The sequence below is a fragment of the Herpailurus yagouaroundi genome, unplaced genomic scaffold (genome assembly GCF_014898765.1).
Source record: "Herpailurus yagouaroundi ecotype Mexico unplaced genomic scaffold, PumYag 100, whole genome shotgun sequence".
NCBI lineage: Eukaryota > Metazoa > Chordata > Mammalia > Carnivora > Felidae > Herpailurus > Herpailurus yagouaroundi.
Window position 1 is genome coordinate 61,751,233 of NW_024412391.1, and position 17,962 is coordinate 61,769,194.

At 39.4% G+C, this 17,962-nt stretch overlaps 1 protein-coding gene across 4 annotated transcripts in view; it reads right to left on the bottom strand.

Annotated features, from left to right (window-relative positions):
- Positions 1-17,962, bottom strand: part of DYNC1I1 (dynein cytoplasmic 1 intermediate chain 1) — a 314,400-nt gene that overhangs the window by 43,892 nt on the left and 252,546 nt on the right. For all 4 annotated transcript variants that reach the window (XM_040472606.1, XM_040472609.1, XM_040472607.1 and 1 more), the window contains one exon: positions 17,520-17,664. In XM_040472606.1, coding sequence (XP_040328540.1) covers positions 17,520-17,664 — 145 coding nt within the window. The remainder of the gene's footprint in view (positions 1-17,519; positions 17,665-17,962) is intronic.

Genomic DNA, 17,962 nt, shown 5'->3' on the forward strand with positions numbered 1-17,962 from the left:
GCATCGGACCTGACTTCACAGAAAGCTCTTTCCATGGCTTTCAGAGTCTCGTCACACACCTCCATCTCCAAATACTGTTTCTAAACACTTAATTCTTCCTATACTTCAGTCTCTCTCTATTTTCTCTCTAGATATATTCAAATTCATTAATCACTTCCATCCTTACTAGATTTGTTTTTATTTTTGTTTTTTTTTGTGTGTGTTTTTTGCTTACTTGTTTGACATTATTACTGGAAACACAAATTGGAAAGATTGTATTTAGAACTTTTGAGACTAATGGTTAGATGTTTGTCCAAAAGGGTAGAAAACCATGAAATGCAGGTTGAGGTGTTTGAAATGATTAGGAAAGCAAGTAAGGCCATGTCAGTCAGAGTTTCCAGAGCTATGTTCCAAGGAATACTGTTCTCTCAGTATGCTTGGGCAAAAATGAGTCCCATATCCAGATAAATTTGGGGATCTCTGCATGCCATATATCCAGCCCATTTCTGAAGAATAAGTTAAAAAGACCTCCCTGCTAAAGATACTCGTTCACTTTAACTCTTTCAGTGTCTTTTAAAATCAAGGAACTCTTTCTCCCACCATTAAAAAAAATTCCTGTTTATGTTCCACAAAATACAAACACTGCTTCATGTTGTACTAAAAGGAGATGGTAGAATGAAAGGTTATAGGAAGATTACCTAGGAGGATTATGTAGGAAGAATGAACATGGAGAGACACCAACCTCAGAGACATTGGTATTAATTTTGTCACAACCTTGACATGGTCATTCCCTGCTCTTAAGGAACTATTTTTCCAAACAGACAGACTTTTTGAAGGGACGGTGGGGGGCATTGTTAGAAAAGAGCATGGCTGTTCTAATTCATTACAGAGGTAGATTAACACAAAATACTGTAGAAAGAAGAAACAAGATCATACACACGCACATACTCAATAGATATTTCACATTTCATTTTGATGGTGCATTTTGATGGATTGCTATATTAAAGAAATTGTCTTAATAGCAAAAGAATTAAAATCTCAGTTCATTTACAGATCTTTGTTAAAGGAGGGCAATTAAAGGAAAGAAAAATCAAACCAATCAGGCATAAATTAAATTTCGTAAGTGGGTAGAAGCCAAGAGCCTCAAGCATAACCTTCCTGGATTGGTGACCCATTACACCTCTTAATGTAGCTGGGTCTGGCAGAGTTGTAAAGGGGAAATCTGGTTTAAAAGTTAAGTTTTTAATCATTAAGGAAGGTCCTAAGTGAGGAGGAAACTGACAACTTATAAGAGACTTCTTACTTTTGACTTGGGCTTAGTTCAAGCCAATGAACCAGGGGACAGGAGAGAACACTATTTCACTCTACCGCCAATTCCACAACATTCCTCTCCAGAAACTTCCACAGAGCTGGTGAGTTTCCAGTAGTAAACACTGAGGTCTGTTTCCCCAGAATTTATGGGAGGGCCTTTTACTCTCCTTTGGAAGAGAAAATAAGAGTTTTCAAAGATTAAGTATATTTATTTTTCCTCTACAAAACTTTTATTTATTCTTTACAAAGTACTAGAAGAACGAGAACATTCTCCCAATTTTTATTGTCCTAAATTGATAAAGTAGTAATTTGTCCTAATGGTCCAATTCTACTCGTTCCATACTGAGTATAACCTTGGCAAACTAAAACATATCAGACACAGGATAGAGATGGACAAAGTAATATCCTCTCCGAAAAAAAGTGTGCAAATTGTACTAAACAGTCAACAAAGTTAAAGAAATAAGTAGAAATTGTAAAAGTAATTGGCATTAGAATATGCTAAGAAAAAATCCTTACACGTACTTTCTTTAGACCTGGGACAAATGACAGTTTCTCCATCTTCTTGTCCTGCCATATTTAAATCCTCTTTGAGAAGTCAGGACATGATGGGGCAGGGACAGGTGTGTAAAAACTAACGGGCTCCGGGTGAGAATTAGAAGCACCAGTGACACACGTTTCTTGAAACTGGGAAAGATGAGGAAGAGAATATACCTTTGGCTCAAAAACATAAAAATAATTATAAGTTGATAAAAAGAAAAGCCCAATTGCAGATACACTGTAAGAATAAGTAGGGGCGCCTGGATGGCTCAGTCGGTTAAGCGCTGACTTGGGCTCAGGTCATGATCTCACAGTTTGTGGGTTCAAGTCCTGAATAGGACTCTGTGCTGACGGCTCAGAGCCTGGAGCCTGCTTCCTATCCTGTGTCTCCTCTTTCTGCCCCTCCCCCACTCACGTTCTGTCTCTCAAAAATAAAATAAACATTTTTTTAAAAAACAATGGAAGAACAAGTAAACATAAAGCTGGCAGAAAGTTCAGATGAGACAATTTTGCAGCAATCCATTCAAGATGGGGTCCTAGGGCAGCGTATTTACAAAAATACACCTAAAATTATGTGACAGCACTAGTACAATGCCAGTCATGTGGAAGTGTTCTGTTGAATGCAGCTTCTATTATTATGATTATTATCATCATTATAATCTTTATCATCATGATTGGGCTTCATCTGCATATTTACTTTATTTATTTATTTATTTATTTATTTTTGAGAGAGAAAGAGCATGAGTGGGAGAGGGGCAGAGAGAAAAAGGGAGACAGAGCCTTCTGAAGCGGGCTCTGTGCTGACAGCAGACAGCCCGATATAAGGCTCGAACTCATGAACCGTGAGATCATGACCTGAGCCGAAGTTGGATGTTCAAGGGACTAAGCCACCCAGATGCCTATCATCTGCATATTTAAGTGTAGTGGTGAATTGGGAAGGAAGCCTCATGAAGGATTGCAAAAGTAAACATTCTGGTCAATCAAGATGCTCCTATTGAAAATGGTAGAATTGGAAGAGTGTTCATTAATGCTCCAATCAAGCAATGTTGGGATAGGAGGGGCTAATGGATGTGTGGAGGAGTTAAGGTGGAACCTGCATATTGCTGGTAATCTGATGAAGCAGTCATCACATGTAGCACATTATGCTAATGTTGTGGGTCAGAGTCCTGAGGGGAAGGTGACATGTCTTCAGTGCTTAGTCTCATTCTACATGACATTATGCAACAGGCGATGAGGCCCCATTTACCATGAGTTATGGTTCTTATCATCTTCAGAGCAAAATCTATACTCCAGCATGGCATCACAGACTGTCTTTCATCATCTGGTCCCTTTTTGTCCCCAGAGGCACCCTTTTATTATTCCCTTCTAGTCACCTTGCACCACTGCTCCAGCCCAGCTAAACCAGTTTAATATTTAAATATCAACAAAAACTATATTTAATAGTAATAACTATATTGCTACTTCTTTAATAGTACTTACTACTCTCTGCCTGGCATTGTTTTGAGAGCTTTATATAGACTTAACTCATCCAAGCTTCCCAAGTCCCCTATGAGACAGGCAGTATTGTAATTGCCATTGTATAGATGCATAAACAGCAGCACACAGAGGCAGAGTAACTTTCCTAAAGTCACACAAGTAGGGTGTCAATTATCCCATGCTTTGGTTTTTGGATATTCAATTCCTTTTACTTGAATGTCTTTCCCTGTTCTCCCTTGACCTAAATCCTTCAAACCTCAGTTTGGATATCACCTACTTTGAGAAGGTTCTTTAGCACATTTCCTTCTCTATCCTTTCCCCACCAGCTTCAGTTTGAGTTAGGAATTTTTTTTATAAGCTATGATTTAGAGAGAGTCGAGCCCCCTTTTTTCGGGGGAGGGGGAGTCATATTCCACAAAGGACAGACTTTCCCAGGGGTATCTTTAGAAAGCATTCCTGCATGCACCTGGGCACCTGCATGCACTGAAAGGGGATTGTCAGCCTGTTGAGGAACCTCTTCCCTTGCTCACTTGGGTAAATACCCTCTTGAGTGCAAGACATGGCTAAGGACACATACTCTGGTTGCCCAGCTCTTCAGATCATTCTCACAAATTAATTGGAATCCTACTCATCTACTTTGTAAGAAAAATATTTAAGAGGCCACTCTGCTCTTGGATGGTTGCCTTAGATTTTTTTCCCCCAAAATTATATTTCTTGAATATTTCCTAGTAGGATTTTTAAAGCTTAACCTCAGTTTTCTAATTATTATATTTCTAAATTATGACTATGAATTTTACTGCTCAAAACCACTGCTAACTAAATATTTATTACAGTATGTCTTTAATATACATCTCTTAAAAACCCAGGGATTATTCATCCATGTATTAATTCAATGATTTATTAAGTGCTTACCAGGTGCCAAGCAGTATGCCAGGTACTGGGGATACAGACAAAATAATATGAGCCTACTTTCAGGGAGATCATGGTCTTACAGGGAGAGGATAGAAATTCTACATACACCAAATGTGATTCAGTGACAAGACAAAGCTATTTTTATTATTGCAGTATGTGTAATAACATTTTGTGTATTTAACATTTATTATAATACATAATCATCTTTGGTGAATTCATTTTAAAGGGAAAAAACAATGTTTTTCTTTAAAAACAAAATTTTTCCAATTTCTTTTATTCATAAAAAATTGAAATTATCATTCCTTCCTAGTAGCTAAGATGGAAAAAAAAATCAGGTAAGATTGTCATCTTGTATTTAAACTCTGGCAGAGGATGTCATTGTGAAATAGGTAATATTTATTGATTTCACAGTAGTTGCTTGGCAATTGAAGATTATCTTTCTAATTTGTGCAAAGTCATCATCCTTCAGACACTTGGAAAATCTGGTTCTTAGATACTCCGTTTCATTAAAAGATTAGAGAGAGGACTGAGATTAGGTTAATTGTACAGTGTCAAGACATATTTGAGAGAAGTCCATGATTTCCATCAGTCAAATGTGTGACGTGAAAGGTTCTTGGATAACAGCATCCCAGGGTGCTGTCCAGAAGCCACATCCAATGCCAACACATGGGTTAAGTCAGACTGTATACCTGACCAGTCAACAGAAAAGAATTGAATTTTAGGCCCCAAAGTTTTAACACAGAAAGGATTCAGAAGCTATGATCCATACAAGCAGAAGAAATTCAAATTCTTTGAAGACTAAAGGAATAGACTGAGCTGGCCAATACACAAACAGTATCAAGAACCTAAATCCTTACGAAGCTGTACCAGGACCAAAATAAATATTAACTCAATATTTAATTGGAGCCCAATGAAACTTTCCAAACTGGATGCAATGATAAAAAGTCCAAAGACTCATAACTTGTCTAGCCACTAAGCTAAACTACAGTACAGGAAAAAAATTACCCAAAACCTCAGCAAACAGAAAAGCTGAGTGGAATAATGAATGTTTTAATCCAGCCAAGAGTTCATACTTCATTTCTAAGTATCAACTCCAGTATTTCTTGATGGATGGGAAATGTAATGGGCTAAGATATAGTAAAAGGTAAGAGTTGGTACTCAATTGAATTTATTCAGGCAATGCATTTCTTTTTATTATTTTTTAAAAGAATCATCAAAGATAGATTTTTAAGTATGCAGCTTTTTACTACTCTCTTAAAAACAGCCTCACTGATATATTAAAGAAGGATGCTCCAAGGGACTATTCAACATTACTGAAACAGCAAAGTCATGAAAGGAAATGAAAATGGCAAAATGCCCACGGATCAGGCAAGAAGGAGGTCAGGGCAATTTTTGAAGGAGGAGGTTTAGTGGTGATTATGGAGATAAAGAGGTTGTAGGAGGTAAAACTGCAGTTTGGTGGGAAAAGGCAGAAGATAAACAGGATGGGAAAGAGGCAGCAAGGTCAAGAGTGGGTGTCTGTGCTTTGTTGTGTTTTCAAAAAGTTAGAGGGAAGGGCAAGTTGGGCATATGGGGAAGAGAGACAGATGATGCTTATTGTGGGACTTCACATGGGAAGATCTCCCACGAGAAACTTCCATGTGGACAGGTAGAGAATTCACGCTCTCTGTAACTTCCATGCTCTACCCGCACACACCCGTTAGGACATGTCTGATTGTTTGCTCTACCTATTGAGGTTCATTTGGACCCTCTCATATACTGCCTCTATGATAACCAACCATAACAATACTATTTTTTTTAAGTTGATTTATTTATTTTGAGATAGAAAGAAAAAAATAGAGTGTAAATAGGGGAGGGACAGAGAAAGAAGGTGAGAGAGAATCCCAAGCAGGCTCTGCAATGACAGCACAGAGCCCGTCTTGGGGCTCGATCCCAGGAGATCATGACCTGAGCCTAAATCAAGAGTTGGAAGCTTAACCGACTGAACCACTCAGGCATCCCAACAGCACTATTTTCTACACATGGTTATATTTTTACTCTTTATCCACTATGGCAAGGGTCATTCTTTCTTTCCCTTGCATGGAGTTAAAATACAGTATGTTGATAATCAAAGTGATGAACAAAGCTCTCTCACTATCAAAAATGGTTGTGCTACTATGCTTTAAAAAAAAAAAAGTACACCATTAATTATTTTGCCTTAGTTTCTGACCAAAAAAAAAAAAAAAAAGAAAAGAAAGAAAGAGCGAGCCTCTGTCACTACTTATTCTTTCTTACTAAGTTAACTCTGATAATGAAACCAGAAAGAATCGTGTTAAAATTTTAAGGTTCTGTAACACCGTTAGGTAGGTTAATTTTCCACCTACAGCCAATGCAGTTACTTAGTGTTCATGGACTAAACCACTCTTTTGGGAACTGCTCAGAAGCCCAAATGCCCCCAAAATATACAGTATTATGTCTTTCCTTTAGCCTTTCCCAGTTCATAAATTCAACCTGTACGATCTTCATAGGAAATTTAAATGAAACCATATATAAAGTTCACAGTAATATTAATTTTTCAAATCACAAAGAGGATTGGCAATGACTAGCTTTTTCTCCAAATAAGCTTTTCCATTAACCTACAGTATTTCTGAAATCCTATGTACAGAAATTTTATGTTTTGGTCTTGATCTTTGAAGTCATAGCTTCTCTCTGTCTAAAAATGTGTGAAGTGCTACTGTCTCTTTGGCAATCACATTACTTATGCAGAGTGAGTGGATATGGACTTTGTTGCAAGCCTCAAGATTGCATGCATTTTGCTCAGTGTGCTAATTGCAGTGAGACGTTCTCCCCTGGAATACAGATGTTCTGTCCTAATATTTTATATTTGTGTTAGAAATGTGAATTCTTGGTAGTAGAATATATGAAATGCATGTGTGGGGGTGCCTGGGTGGCTCAGTCGGTTAGGTGTCTGACTTGACTTTGGCTCAGGTCATGATTTTGCAGTTTTATGAGTTCAAGCCTCGTGTCAGGCTCTGCACCAGGAGCACAGAGCCTGCTTGGGATTCTCTCTCTCTCTCTCTCTCTCTCTCCCTCCCTCCCTCCCCAGCTCATTCTCTTTCTCTCTGTCAAATTAAATAAATAAACTTAAAAAAAGCTTTTTGGGGGGTTAACTTGGAGCTATGCTTATTTTTATACACAAAGTATTATATTGCAGCTACTTTTAAAATTTCACTCCTGACTGGTTCAAAGTCTTATTTCTTAGCATCAACTCTTTCTACCATCTGAAGGATTCTTTTTTATGTTATTTAATTTGCAACTTGCTATGTTCTGAATGTTTGTGTTCTCTCCAAAATGCATATGTTGAAATCCTAATCTCCAATGTGATGGTATTAGAAGGTAGGGAACTTTGGGATATACTGAAGCCATAAGGGTGGTACCTCATGAGCAGGATTGGTGCCCTTATAAAAGAGACCCCACCGTGCTCCCTAGCCCCTCTGCCATTTGAGGATACACAAGGAAGTGCTGTCCATGAACCAGGAAGAGGGACTTCACTAGAACATGACCATGCTGGCATCTTGATCCTGGGATTCCCAGCCTCCAGAACTGACTGAAATATATTCCTGTTGTTTAGAAACTGCCCAGCCTGGTTATTTGGTTATAGCTGTCCAAAAGGACTGGGACAGGGGCGCCTGGGTGGCGCAGTCGGTTAAGCGTCCGACTTCAGCCAGGTCACGATCTCGCGGTCCGTGAGTTCGAGCCCCGCGTCAGGCTCTGGGCTGATGGCTCAGAGCCTGGAGCCTGTTTCCGATTCTGTGTCTCCCTCTCTCTCTGCCCCTCCCCCGTTCATGCTCTGTCTCTCTCTGTCCCAAAAATAAATAAACGTTGGAAAAAAAAATTTCAAAAGGACTGGGACTTAATTTTAAGTGTGAGGGGATCACTAACTTGATTATCAAGTGACCAAAACCTTCTTCACCTTTGTTTAAATGATCAAATGACTCCAAGTTGCACAATGAGTTTAAAATAAAGATTACCAAGTTAACCATTATTGTCAGAAGCATCCCAGAAATAATTACCCATCTGATTTTTGTCTCTGTTCTCCACCTATGTGAAAATTCTCATTGTCAATAAGAATGGAAAAAAAAACCTCAAAGCCTTGATATCCAGTATTTTCTTTCTTTTTTTTAATTTCCAGTATTTTCAGAACAGTGTTAATATTTTCACTTTGCCCTTTATATGAAGACTGAAAGTTTCAGTAAGTCTTGCAAAAGCGACTAGTAATTTTAGATGTTGCTACCATTTCCTTTAAATTTTACACATGTTTAGAATAAGAAGAGGAAAAGGACTCTAGCAGGTGTTGCCAAGAGTATAAAGTGTAACCATTGCTCCTAGGACATCATCACAAGAGGTTATGATTAATTTGGTGTTTCAAATATATTCATGGTACAAATCTCTGACCAGAACAAGTAGGGTGTTAATTGTACCAGGAAACCTGATTTGGGGAGTGGGACAATGATTTTCATTCTCCTCCCTGCCTCCTGAACTAGCGCCCCAGTTTCCTAACACAACCCTGAGGAGAAAGGACCCCTCAAAATAAACGAACTGTCCCACCAGCTCTGTAGGATGGGAGTTTCAGACCGAAATTCACATTGGATTAGAGCATGGCTCTTCAAATTCTGGCAGCATGGGGATCGCTTGGAGGCTTATTAAAACACAGATTGCTGGCTCTTACTCTGCGTGTCTCTAGACATGCAGAATGTCTGGGGTGGGGGAGCATTAGACATCACCTATGAAATGCATCTTTGATATTTGGCCCCAGCTGGTCCTCAAATTGGTACCAATCAGACATCTTCTGGAGGCAGGGGGCTGTCCCTTCTCTTACGTGACCTGCAGCTCCCCTCCTCTCCCTACCATATCCCACTTCCCATAGCCGTCAGTGGATGAGCACACCTCTGACCTCACCAGAGAACAGGGACCTTCTCTCTCTGCTCTGCCTTCCACTTGCATTCAGCTAAACCCATCCAATCTTTCTCCAGCCTTAGCAGTGTCCTGCCTCTACTCCCCTCCCCAACCCCACACTGGCACCTGATATCATCCTTCTCAATTTTCAGTCTACTCACTATCAATCTGCACTTTTCACTGGCTCCTCCATAAGATAAAAACAGAGAGGAAGACAACCATAAAAGACTGTTAATGATAGAGAACAAACTGAGGGTTGACGTGCGAGGGGGGAGGGGGCATGGGCTAGAGGGATGATGGGTATTAAGGAGGGCACTTGTTGGGATGAGCACTGGGTGATGAGTCACTAAATTCTACTCCTGAAATTGATACTACACTATATGTTAACTAACTTGAATTTAAATAAAATCTTGGGGGCACCTGGGTGGCTCAGTTGTTTAAGCATCTGACTTTCGGCTCAAGTCATGATCTCAGTTTGTGAGTTTGAGCCCCTCATCAGGCTCTCTGATGCTAGCATGGAGCCCCCTTCAGATCCTCTGTCCCCTCTCCCTCTGCGTGTCCCTTGCTAGTTCTCTCTCTCTCTCTCTCTCTGTCAGCATAAATAAATAAAATCTTGGGAGAAAAAAAAAGCATAATAACCAAGTCCTTCGTGGGCGTGGCTTTTCCTGCTAGCCACCACTCTGTCTCCTTCAGTTCTGGCCCCTAGTCTGAAAGAGTGATCTTTGTTTTCTTGTCTCCTGTCTGCTCTTCTTGTTCTGCAACCAGCCTCAGTCTGTCTTGAGGTCAATGTCACCTTCTTCTTGTCTTTTCCATCCATGTATTCCTTCTCTTCCTGGAGCAGTTGTGGTTCCCACGTTGCACCCTCTCTTCTTCAATTGACATTTTCTTCTTAATTTTCTCTTGGAATCAATGACTGACTATAGGTTGATCACTGCCATATCTAGATTTTTTTAAAAACGTAAGCTCTATGCCTAATGTGGGTCTTGAACTCACAACCCTGAGATCAAAGCAGATTTTTACCTACACTCTTAACCCTGAGTTCCAGTATTTTCCATTATCTTTTAGGAATTTCCAGGTGCCTCAGCTGGAGCATGCCCCAGACTGCTAATTTTCTGCCCCCAGCGTAAGCCTCCTCTTCCTCTATTTTCTATCTCAGTCACTGGCACCATCAGTCTTTTACTCAGATGCCTAAGGCAGAAATATCAGAATCGTCATTGACTCTGCTCTCAAATCCAGTCACTTGGTCACATCTGCTTGCTTCTTTCTCTTAGACTTGTGTTCTCCACAAACTCACCATTGCTGCCACTGCCAAAATTCTGACTTTCACCTGGATGGTCAAACTAGCCTTAAAACTGGATGTCCTGTCTCTGGGCTTAGCATGCTGGTGTGGAAAAGATCACAGCTTTGGGGGTCACACTCATTTGGGTTTGAATACCCCAGGCTCTCATTGAGCACACCAGGGATGTTATTTCAACTCTCTTATGTCTATTTCTTCTTCTACAAAATGGAGTAATGCAACTACTCATGAGTTTACTGTGAGGAATTAATGGACTATATATTGCATGTAGTATATTTAGCATAATGCCTGGCATACTGTATGACCTCAGTAAATGGTGGTCTTGCTCCACCACCCCCAGTCCCTGCAAATTCATCTTCCATAGAAAACTCCCTAGAATTAAGTTTTGATTAATTTGGTCCTAAAATGACTTGCCATAATTTATAAAATAAAAATAAATCTACACAACCAAGTATAGACCTATCTTTCCAGTTCATCGCATGTATTTCCTGAGTGGATCCCTACCTTTTAACCATTCAGATGAAAATGGCTTCTTGTTGATTCAGCTGCTAGAATGCAGCCTTGTCCTCTGTTTGCCAGGTAAAGTGCCCCAACAAAGTTTCTGCTTCAATGTGAAGCCTCCCCTGACTGTGGTTTAATGATGAAATCTGGTGTGATGGGGAGGTGGAGGGTGGGCAATGCAATGTACTTTAATCTTTTCTTCTTGCTTGCTGTCCTCACTAGAATTTGCAAAAATTAGCATTCTGTTCAGAATTCCAGGCTCCTTTTTTTTGTATCTCCCCTCCCTATTTTTGCTAAATTCTCATAGCATTGTCTAGAAATCTCTGTTAGTACTTGTTTTACCTGCACCAACCATTCAGTGCTCTCCCCCTTTCTAGATGTTTCCACCATGCTCTCCATGTCTCCCATTCCATGATGAGCTCATTTGCCTCCATCTTCAGGCTTTTCATGGAAAGCTCCCTCTGCTTCCTGTCTCAGGGGAACCTCCCTCCCCGCTTCTCTCATAAGCTCACCACCGCCCCTGCTGTGTCCTCCAGGAGAAAGTGTTCATTACTAGATATTTTATTTCAGAAGAGGGAGAGGGTCAGCTTCTTATTTGCTCTCCAGGATGTAGATGTCCTATAAAAAGTCCTGCTTCTTTTAAGCTCAGGCCATTCTCTATCATCCTTACCTTTTCTGATCTCTCTTCCTAATTCACTGGTGACTTTAGCATGGGGCTCGCTATGTACTTTTCTATCCCAGTCAGACCCCCTCAGCTCCAATGAACTTCACGTCTGCTTGACTTCAGTTACAATATGACCACACCCTGGAGCTATTGCTTTGTTTTGTTTTGTTTTTACCACTTGGAATTATTTCAGTCGTTCATTACTAAATCCAAACATCCCACTTTTTAACAATAATCTCTTATTTTACTAATTCTCTTACTCAATTCCTTTCTTCATACCTATTCTTTGATCTTCTAGGGGCTTCCGACCCCTTGCTCTTTTACCTTCTCCTATTTTCATTTCCCTTCAGCTCCAGAGCATAGAATCCTTAGCCTCTAACATCACACATACTCTTGTCCTTATTTCCAATCTCATGTTCTATTGTCTCGCCATCGCACTCTGGGAAAGCTTTGGCCCTGGATCCAACTAAGTGTCCCCCTCATCCATATCCATATCTCTGCTGCTAATTTCTCTTGGAGGAAGTCGGCCCTGAAGATCGATGCCACTATAATTAGAATGACACCTCCCAGAGTCCATCTTTGCTTCCTTAATCAGCTCTTCCTCTTCTCTCCATGGCCAGCTGCAACCTGCTCCCTTCAGCACCTCGGCTTCCCACTCAGCAGACTACCTCACATCCTGCTTCACTGAGAAAACCCAGAAGGGTTCCCTCTGCTTTTGTTCATCACACCTACGCACTTGCGTATTCAACCCCTTCCTTTCCTGTTCCTTTGTTACAACAGAAGACATGCCACTGCCCTAATATCAATATTACCCGTTGCCCATGCTATGCATCTCATTTACCCCAACACCTTCAGGGCCCTTTCTCCGTTTTACACTTGCAGGTTTTCTACTCTTTTTCTTTGCTGGCTATTCTACAACAGCAACATCCTCAAGCGTCTCTGTGATCTTTAAAAAAAAAAAGAATAGAAAAAAGGAAAACTCTCTCTCTACCTCCCATCTTCCTCTCCTCATAGCCAAACTTCTCGAGTTTTCTTCAATGCTTCCTTCCTTCTCACTCACTCCTTAACTCCTTGTTATTCATGTACCATCCTCAACATGCCAGTGGAACTGTACTTGCCATGGGCACAGTGAGGCTGCCAAATACAATGGATGCATTTTAGTCTTGACGATACTTCCATGAAGTATTTGTTACTGTTGGTCATTCCTTCTCTTTTGTTTATTTTATTTTTTTTTTTAGTTTTTTACTATAGAAAATTTTAATTGCATTCAGAAATAGAAGAATATCAATATCCAGCTACAATACTTATCAATATATCACAATTTTATTCATCTATAGCCACATGCTCTCCCTTCCCAACTGATTATTTTGAAGCAAATTTCTTACATCATGTGATTTCTTTTGTAAGATTTCACTGTGCATCTCTAAAAGGTAAAACCACTTAAGATGATCAAAATATAATTATCACATCTAAAAATAATAATCCATAAATATCATCTAATGTTATAGTCAATTTTCCCATTTTCCTGATAACCTTCCACTTTTTTCAAAGGGTTGCTTGTCTGGATCAAGATCTATGCAGGATTAGTATTTTAAGATTGGTTGAAATGTCTCAAGTATTGTTTGGTTCTATTTTGTTTTGATACATAGTTTCCACCTCCATTTCTTTTATTTTCTTTGAAAAAAAGGTTTTCAAAGAAAATGTTGCAGAAAGGAGATCAGCTGTGCCATAGATTTCTCCACAGCCTTGATTTGACTGATTCCATCTCTGTAGTATTATTTAGTATTTAGCTTATTTATCTCCAATTGCTTCTAAATTTAGAGATCTGGTGGATTGATAGGATTTGAATTTTATTTGGGGGACAAACCTACTTCAAAAGAAGTATTCTATACTTCCATAACTGTGAAAGTTGTTTCTATTTTTATAATGTTATCAGCAATAATCATTACCTAAATCATTAGAGGTTCCAGAGTGGTGATAAGCAAATCTTATCTTCCTTTATTAGCTGGAATATTTCTAGAACATCCCTTTATCAATTGTTTAGTAGCCCTGACATACAAATCATATAGAAAAGACAGAATAAATGTTTAAATCTTTCAGAATAAATAATTGATTCTTCCTTTAATTTCCAAAATATTGAATTTGTTTCCCTAAAATTCTCCAAATATGACTAATGAGGTTTTTTTCCCCTTTTTTCAGTATTATTATGAACTCATGAATCTATTACCCTTATTGATATTCTTTGGACAGCAGAAGCTTATTCAAATTGGCTGCTAAGACCTTTGACAAGAAACATGCAGTGTTTGGTAGCTTCCTTGATTTCTATTATGATGAAATATTCCAGCTTCATTTTATACATTTCCTGCTCCAGATCTAGAATCAGTAATTTCTTTTAGAATCTCTGGTTTCTTTTAGTGAAACTGGTATTTAGAGAGCACAATCTGGACACCAGGAGTCTCATTGCTATTGAATTGCTCATTGTTTCTGGACCTTTTTGGTAAATAGAGCTTTGAATATGTATTTTTTTTAGATTTAAAGGTTTTTTTTTTTTTAACATTTATTTATTTTTGAGACAGAGAGACAGCATAAACAGGGGAGGGTCAGAGAAAGAGAGAGACACAGAATCTGAAACAGGCTCCAGGCTCTGAGCTGTCAGCACAGAGCCCGACACGGGGCTCGAACCCACAGACTGTGAGATCATGACCTGAGCTGAAGTCGGATGCTCAACCGACTGAGCCACCCAGGTGCCCCTGTATTTTTTAGATTTAAAGGTAACATACACCACAAGTTTTTACTGATGCATACAACCTGTATTCAGGATTACTACAGAGATTTTACTCAATTCATGCATTTGTATCTTCTTTCAACCCAGCTGATATCACTCTTCAATGACACAAATGCAGCCATTTCATTTATCTCATGATACAAATACAATGGTATGAGAGTAAAGTAACAATACAACCACCAGCAATGTGAGTATGAAAAGTACTTAAAAATTTTCATCGAGTTCCTGTTATCTTTAAAATATATCCTTTTCGGGCTGTAGAGTCAAAATACAGGATTTTAAAGTCACTTTGAATCATTCCATACTATAAGGGTTTGCTTCCCATTTGAGCCACAGTAAGGTTGATTCATTTCATGTTACTTCACGTTTTTTAGGAACCACTTTTTTATTTTATTTTATTTTTTTTAACATTTATTTATTTTTGAGACAGAGAGAGAGCATGAACAGGGGAGGGTCAGAGAAAGAGGGTGACACAGAATCTGAAACAGGTTCTAGGCTCTAAGCTGTCAGCACAGAGCCCGACGCGGGGCCCGAACCCACGGACCGCGAGATCATGACCTGAGCCGACGTCGGACGCTTAACCGACTGAGCCACCCAGGCGCCCCTGGGAACCACTTTTAAAATTTGTTTCATTTTGTAATTATGAAAAATATTTACATCGTTCCCAAACCAAAAGTACACAGTATTAAAAAAAAAAAAGTATAGCTATTCTCTTTGTTTCTTTCGGCCTCCTGCCTCCCTATAAGTAATAATTTTGTGTATATGTGTCTATCATTCCAACATCTTAAACATGTATAAATATTAAACAATGACAATGTACTATTTATACTTTTCTCCACCTTACTTTTCCCATTTAAAAATGCATCCTAGGCACCACTCCATACTAGTATGAAGAAACCTTCTGCATTTCTTCCTCTCCTTGAATGGTTCTCTCTTGTGTGGATGTTCACTACTTTTGATTTGTCCTGAGCCCTACTGACGGACTCTTGGGTCCTTTCCAGTCTTTTGCTATTCAAAGTAGCCTTTCAATGAATCTCCTTCTGCAGATGTCTTTTCTTATTTTTGCTAGTATACCTTTGGCATAGATTCCTAGAAGCAGGAATTGCTCTAACAATGAGCAAATATGCATGGTGAATTGTTTTTTATATATTACCAAATTCTTCTCTCCAGTGTTGTGCCATTTTCCATTTGCACCAGCAATGTATGAGAATGGCTGGTTCTTTCTGTCTTATCACAGATTATATTGCTTTTGAATTTTTGTCAGTATGATAGCTGAAAAGAAGTTTCTCAACTTGGTTTTAATTCAATTTCTCTTATAGGTGAGTTGTTTTTCCTACAGTTGAGGCCAATTATGTCCTCTTCTTCTCTATTCATACCCCAAAGTTATAATTTTTCCCCCTATTTCTTGGGTTGGTGCTCTTTTAAAAATTTTTCTTTTTTAACGTTCATTTATTTTTTAAGAGACAGAGCATGAGCAGGTGAGGGGCAGACAGAGAGGGAGTCACAGATTCCAAAGCAGGCTCCAGGCTCTGAGCTGTCAGCATAGAGCCCAGTGTGGGGCTCGAACTCATGAATTGCAAGATCATGACCTGAGGTGAAGTCAGATGTTTAACCGACTGAGCAACCCAGGTGCCCCAAGGGTTGGTGTTCTTTTAATCTTCTTTTCTAGTTCCTAAACAGTCCTGTTTTTTTTCTGGACCTACTCTTCACATTTATTTTTTTTAAGTTTATTTAAATGATTTATTTTGAGAGTAAAAGAGAGAGAGAGAGCATGAGCATGCAAGTGGAGGGAGAGGCAGAGAGAGATAATCCCAAGAAGACTCTGCACTGTCAGCGTGGAGCCCTATGCTCCATGCCCTATGCAGGGCTCAAACCCACAAACCATGAGATCATGACCTGAGCCAAAGTCAAGAGTCAGATGCTTAACTGACTAGTCACCCAGGCTCCCTGTTACTCTTAACATTTCTCTTAAAATACACTCCTTGGACTATAATAATGATTGCTATTCTTTTTTTTTTTTAACATTTATTTATTTTTGAAAGACAGAGAGTACATCTGCACAAGCAGAGGAGGGGCAGAGAGAAAGGGAGACAGAGGATCTGAAGTGGGCTCTCTGTCCCAATGCAGGGCTTGAACTCACAAACCCTGGAATCATGAACTGAGCCGGTCAGATGCCTAACTGATTGAGCCACCCAGGTGCTCTGTGATTGCTATTCTGACTGCTACTAAGTACGTACCCGCAGCCGAGAGGTCTCCCTCTGCTTCTGTCCCACATATCAAACCGTCTGATGGAGATCGTGAATCGTGCCACCCAGGCACCTTAAATTTAACCCGCACAATGCTCTTTGCCGACGCACCCTTCCTCTAATGTCTCCATGCAGTGAATGCCTTGATAGATGAGCACAGATTGCTAGTTGCTCTAGCCATAACTTGGGTTTTTTCCTGATGGCTCCCTCTCTCACCATCTTTGTATCAGATCAGTCACCAATTTCTGTTGCCTGTACCTTATAAACAGTTCTCGAATCCATCTGTTTCCTTCCACCCCAAACTACTGGTTTATGCTGCTTTCATTTATTCCCTGGACTACTGTGCCGTTCTTTTAGATGGTCGTTCCTTTCTTGGCTCTCAAACATGGTCAGAATTGCCTTTGAAAGCACAACTAATACAGTGCCATTTGCCAGCTTAAAAGCCACCAAGGGCTCAAAAAACAAACAAACAAACAAACAAACAAAAAACCCAAACCCCCAAACCAAAACACCAAGTCTCAAGTCATATTTCCATAAGTACATATGCATGTAAGTCAGTGCTTACAGAATCCACACTAAACTGCTACAAGAGGGTCACCTCTGGGGAGAGGGCTCAGATGGTAGCACGGGAGGGGATGTTGTGGGCAGGATTAGTGTTAGTAAAGAAGGACTTCCATTTTATTATTATTTGGACTGTTGGGATTTTTCCCATTTAGAATGCTTTCAAGTATTACTTATATATTTTAAAATAAATAAAATGGATAGAGAAACTGAGCTTTTAGCTCTGAGGCAGACTGCGCTCACCAGCAGGCTGTGAACAATAAAATTGTCCTCTTTGCCTATGTTACCTGAGATCTTAAATCAGGGTATTCTTACCTTTGTGGTCCACAGTTTGACGGTCCAGTCAAATGATGACGTGACAAACAGGTGTGAAAAGTCAATTGGGCCCACAGCCATGTGGCAGTTAATTCCAGTCACTGGCCCTTGGTGACCTTCAAAGACCTCACCAATACCTGCTTTGCTGCACGAAGACCACACATGAATAGAATTTCAGTGACCTCTGCAAAGCAGCGATTAGTTAAAAAAAAAAAAACAAACCAAACTTGTCTCTGCATGATTACTTCTCTGTAATTTAGAAGAACAACCATAAACCACCAAAAATGAAACCACTTTCACAGTTATCTTGAGAGAAGTAAAATTCTAGACTACTTTTAATGATTAAAAAATAATATGGAGCAATATAATCTTTTTAACCTTCACAATTTAGTATCAAATTTTGGCATTTAAAATTCCTTTTTTAGAAGTTTCTCAAATCCTAT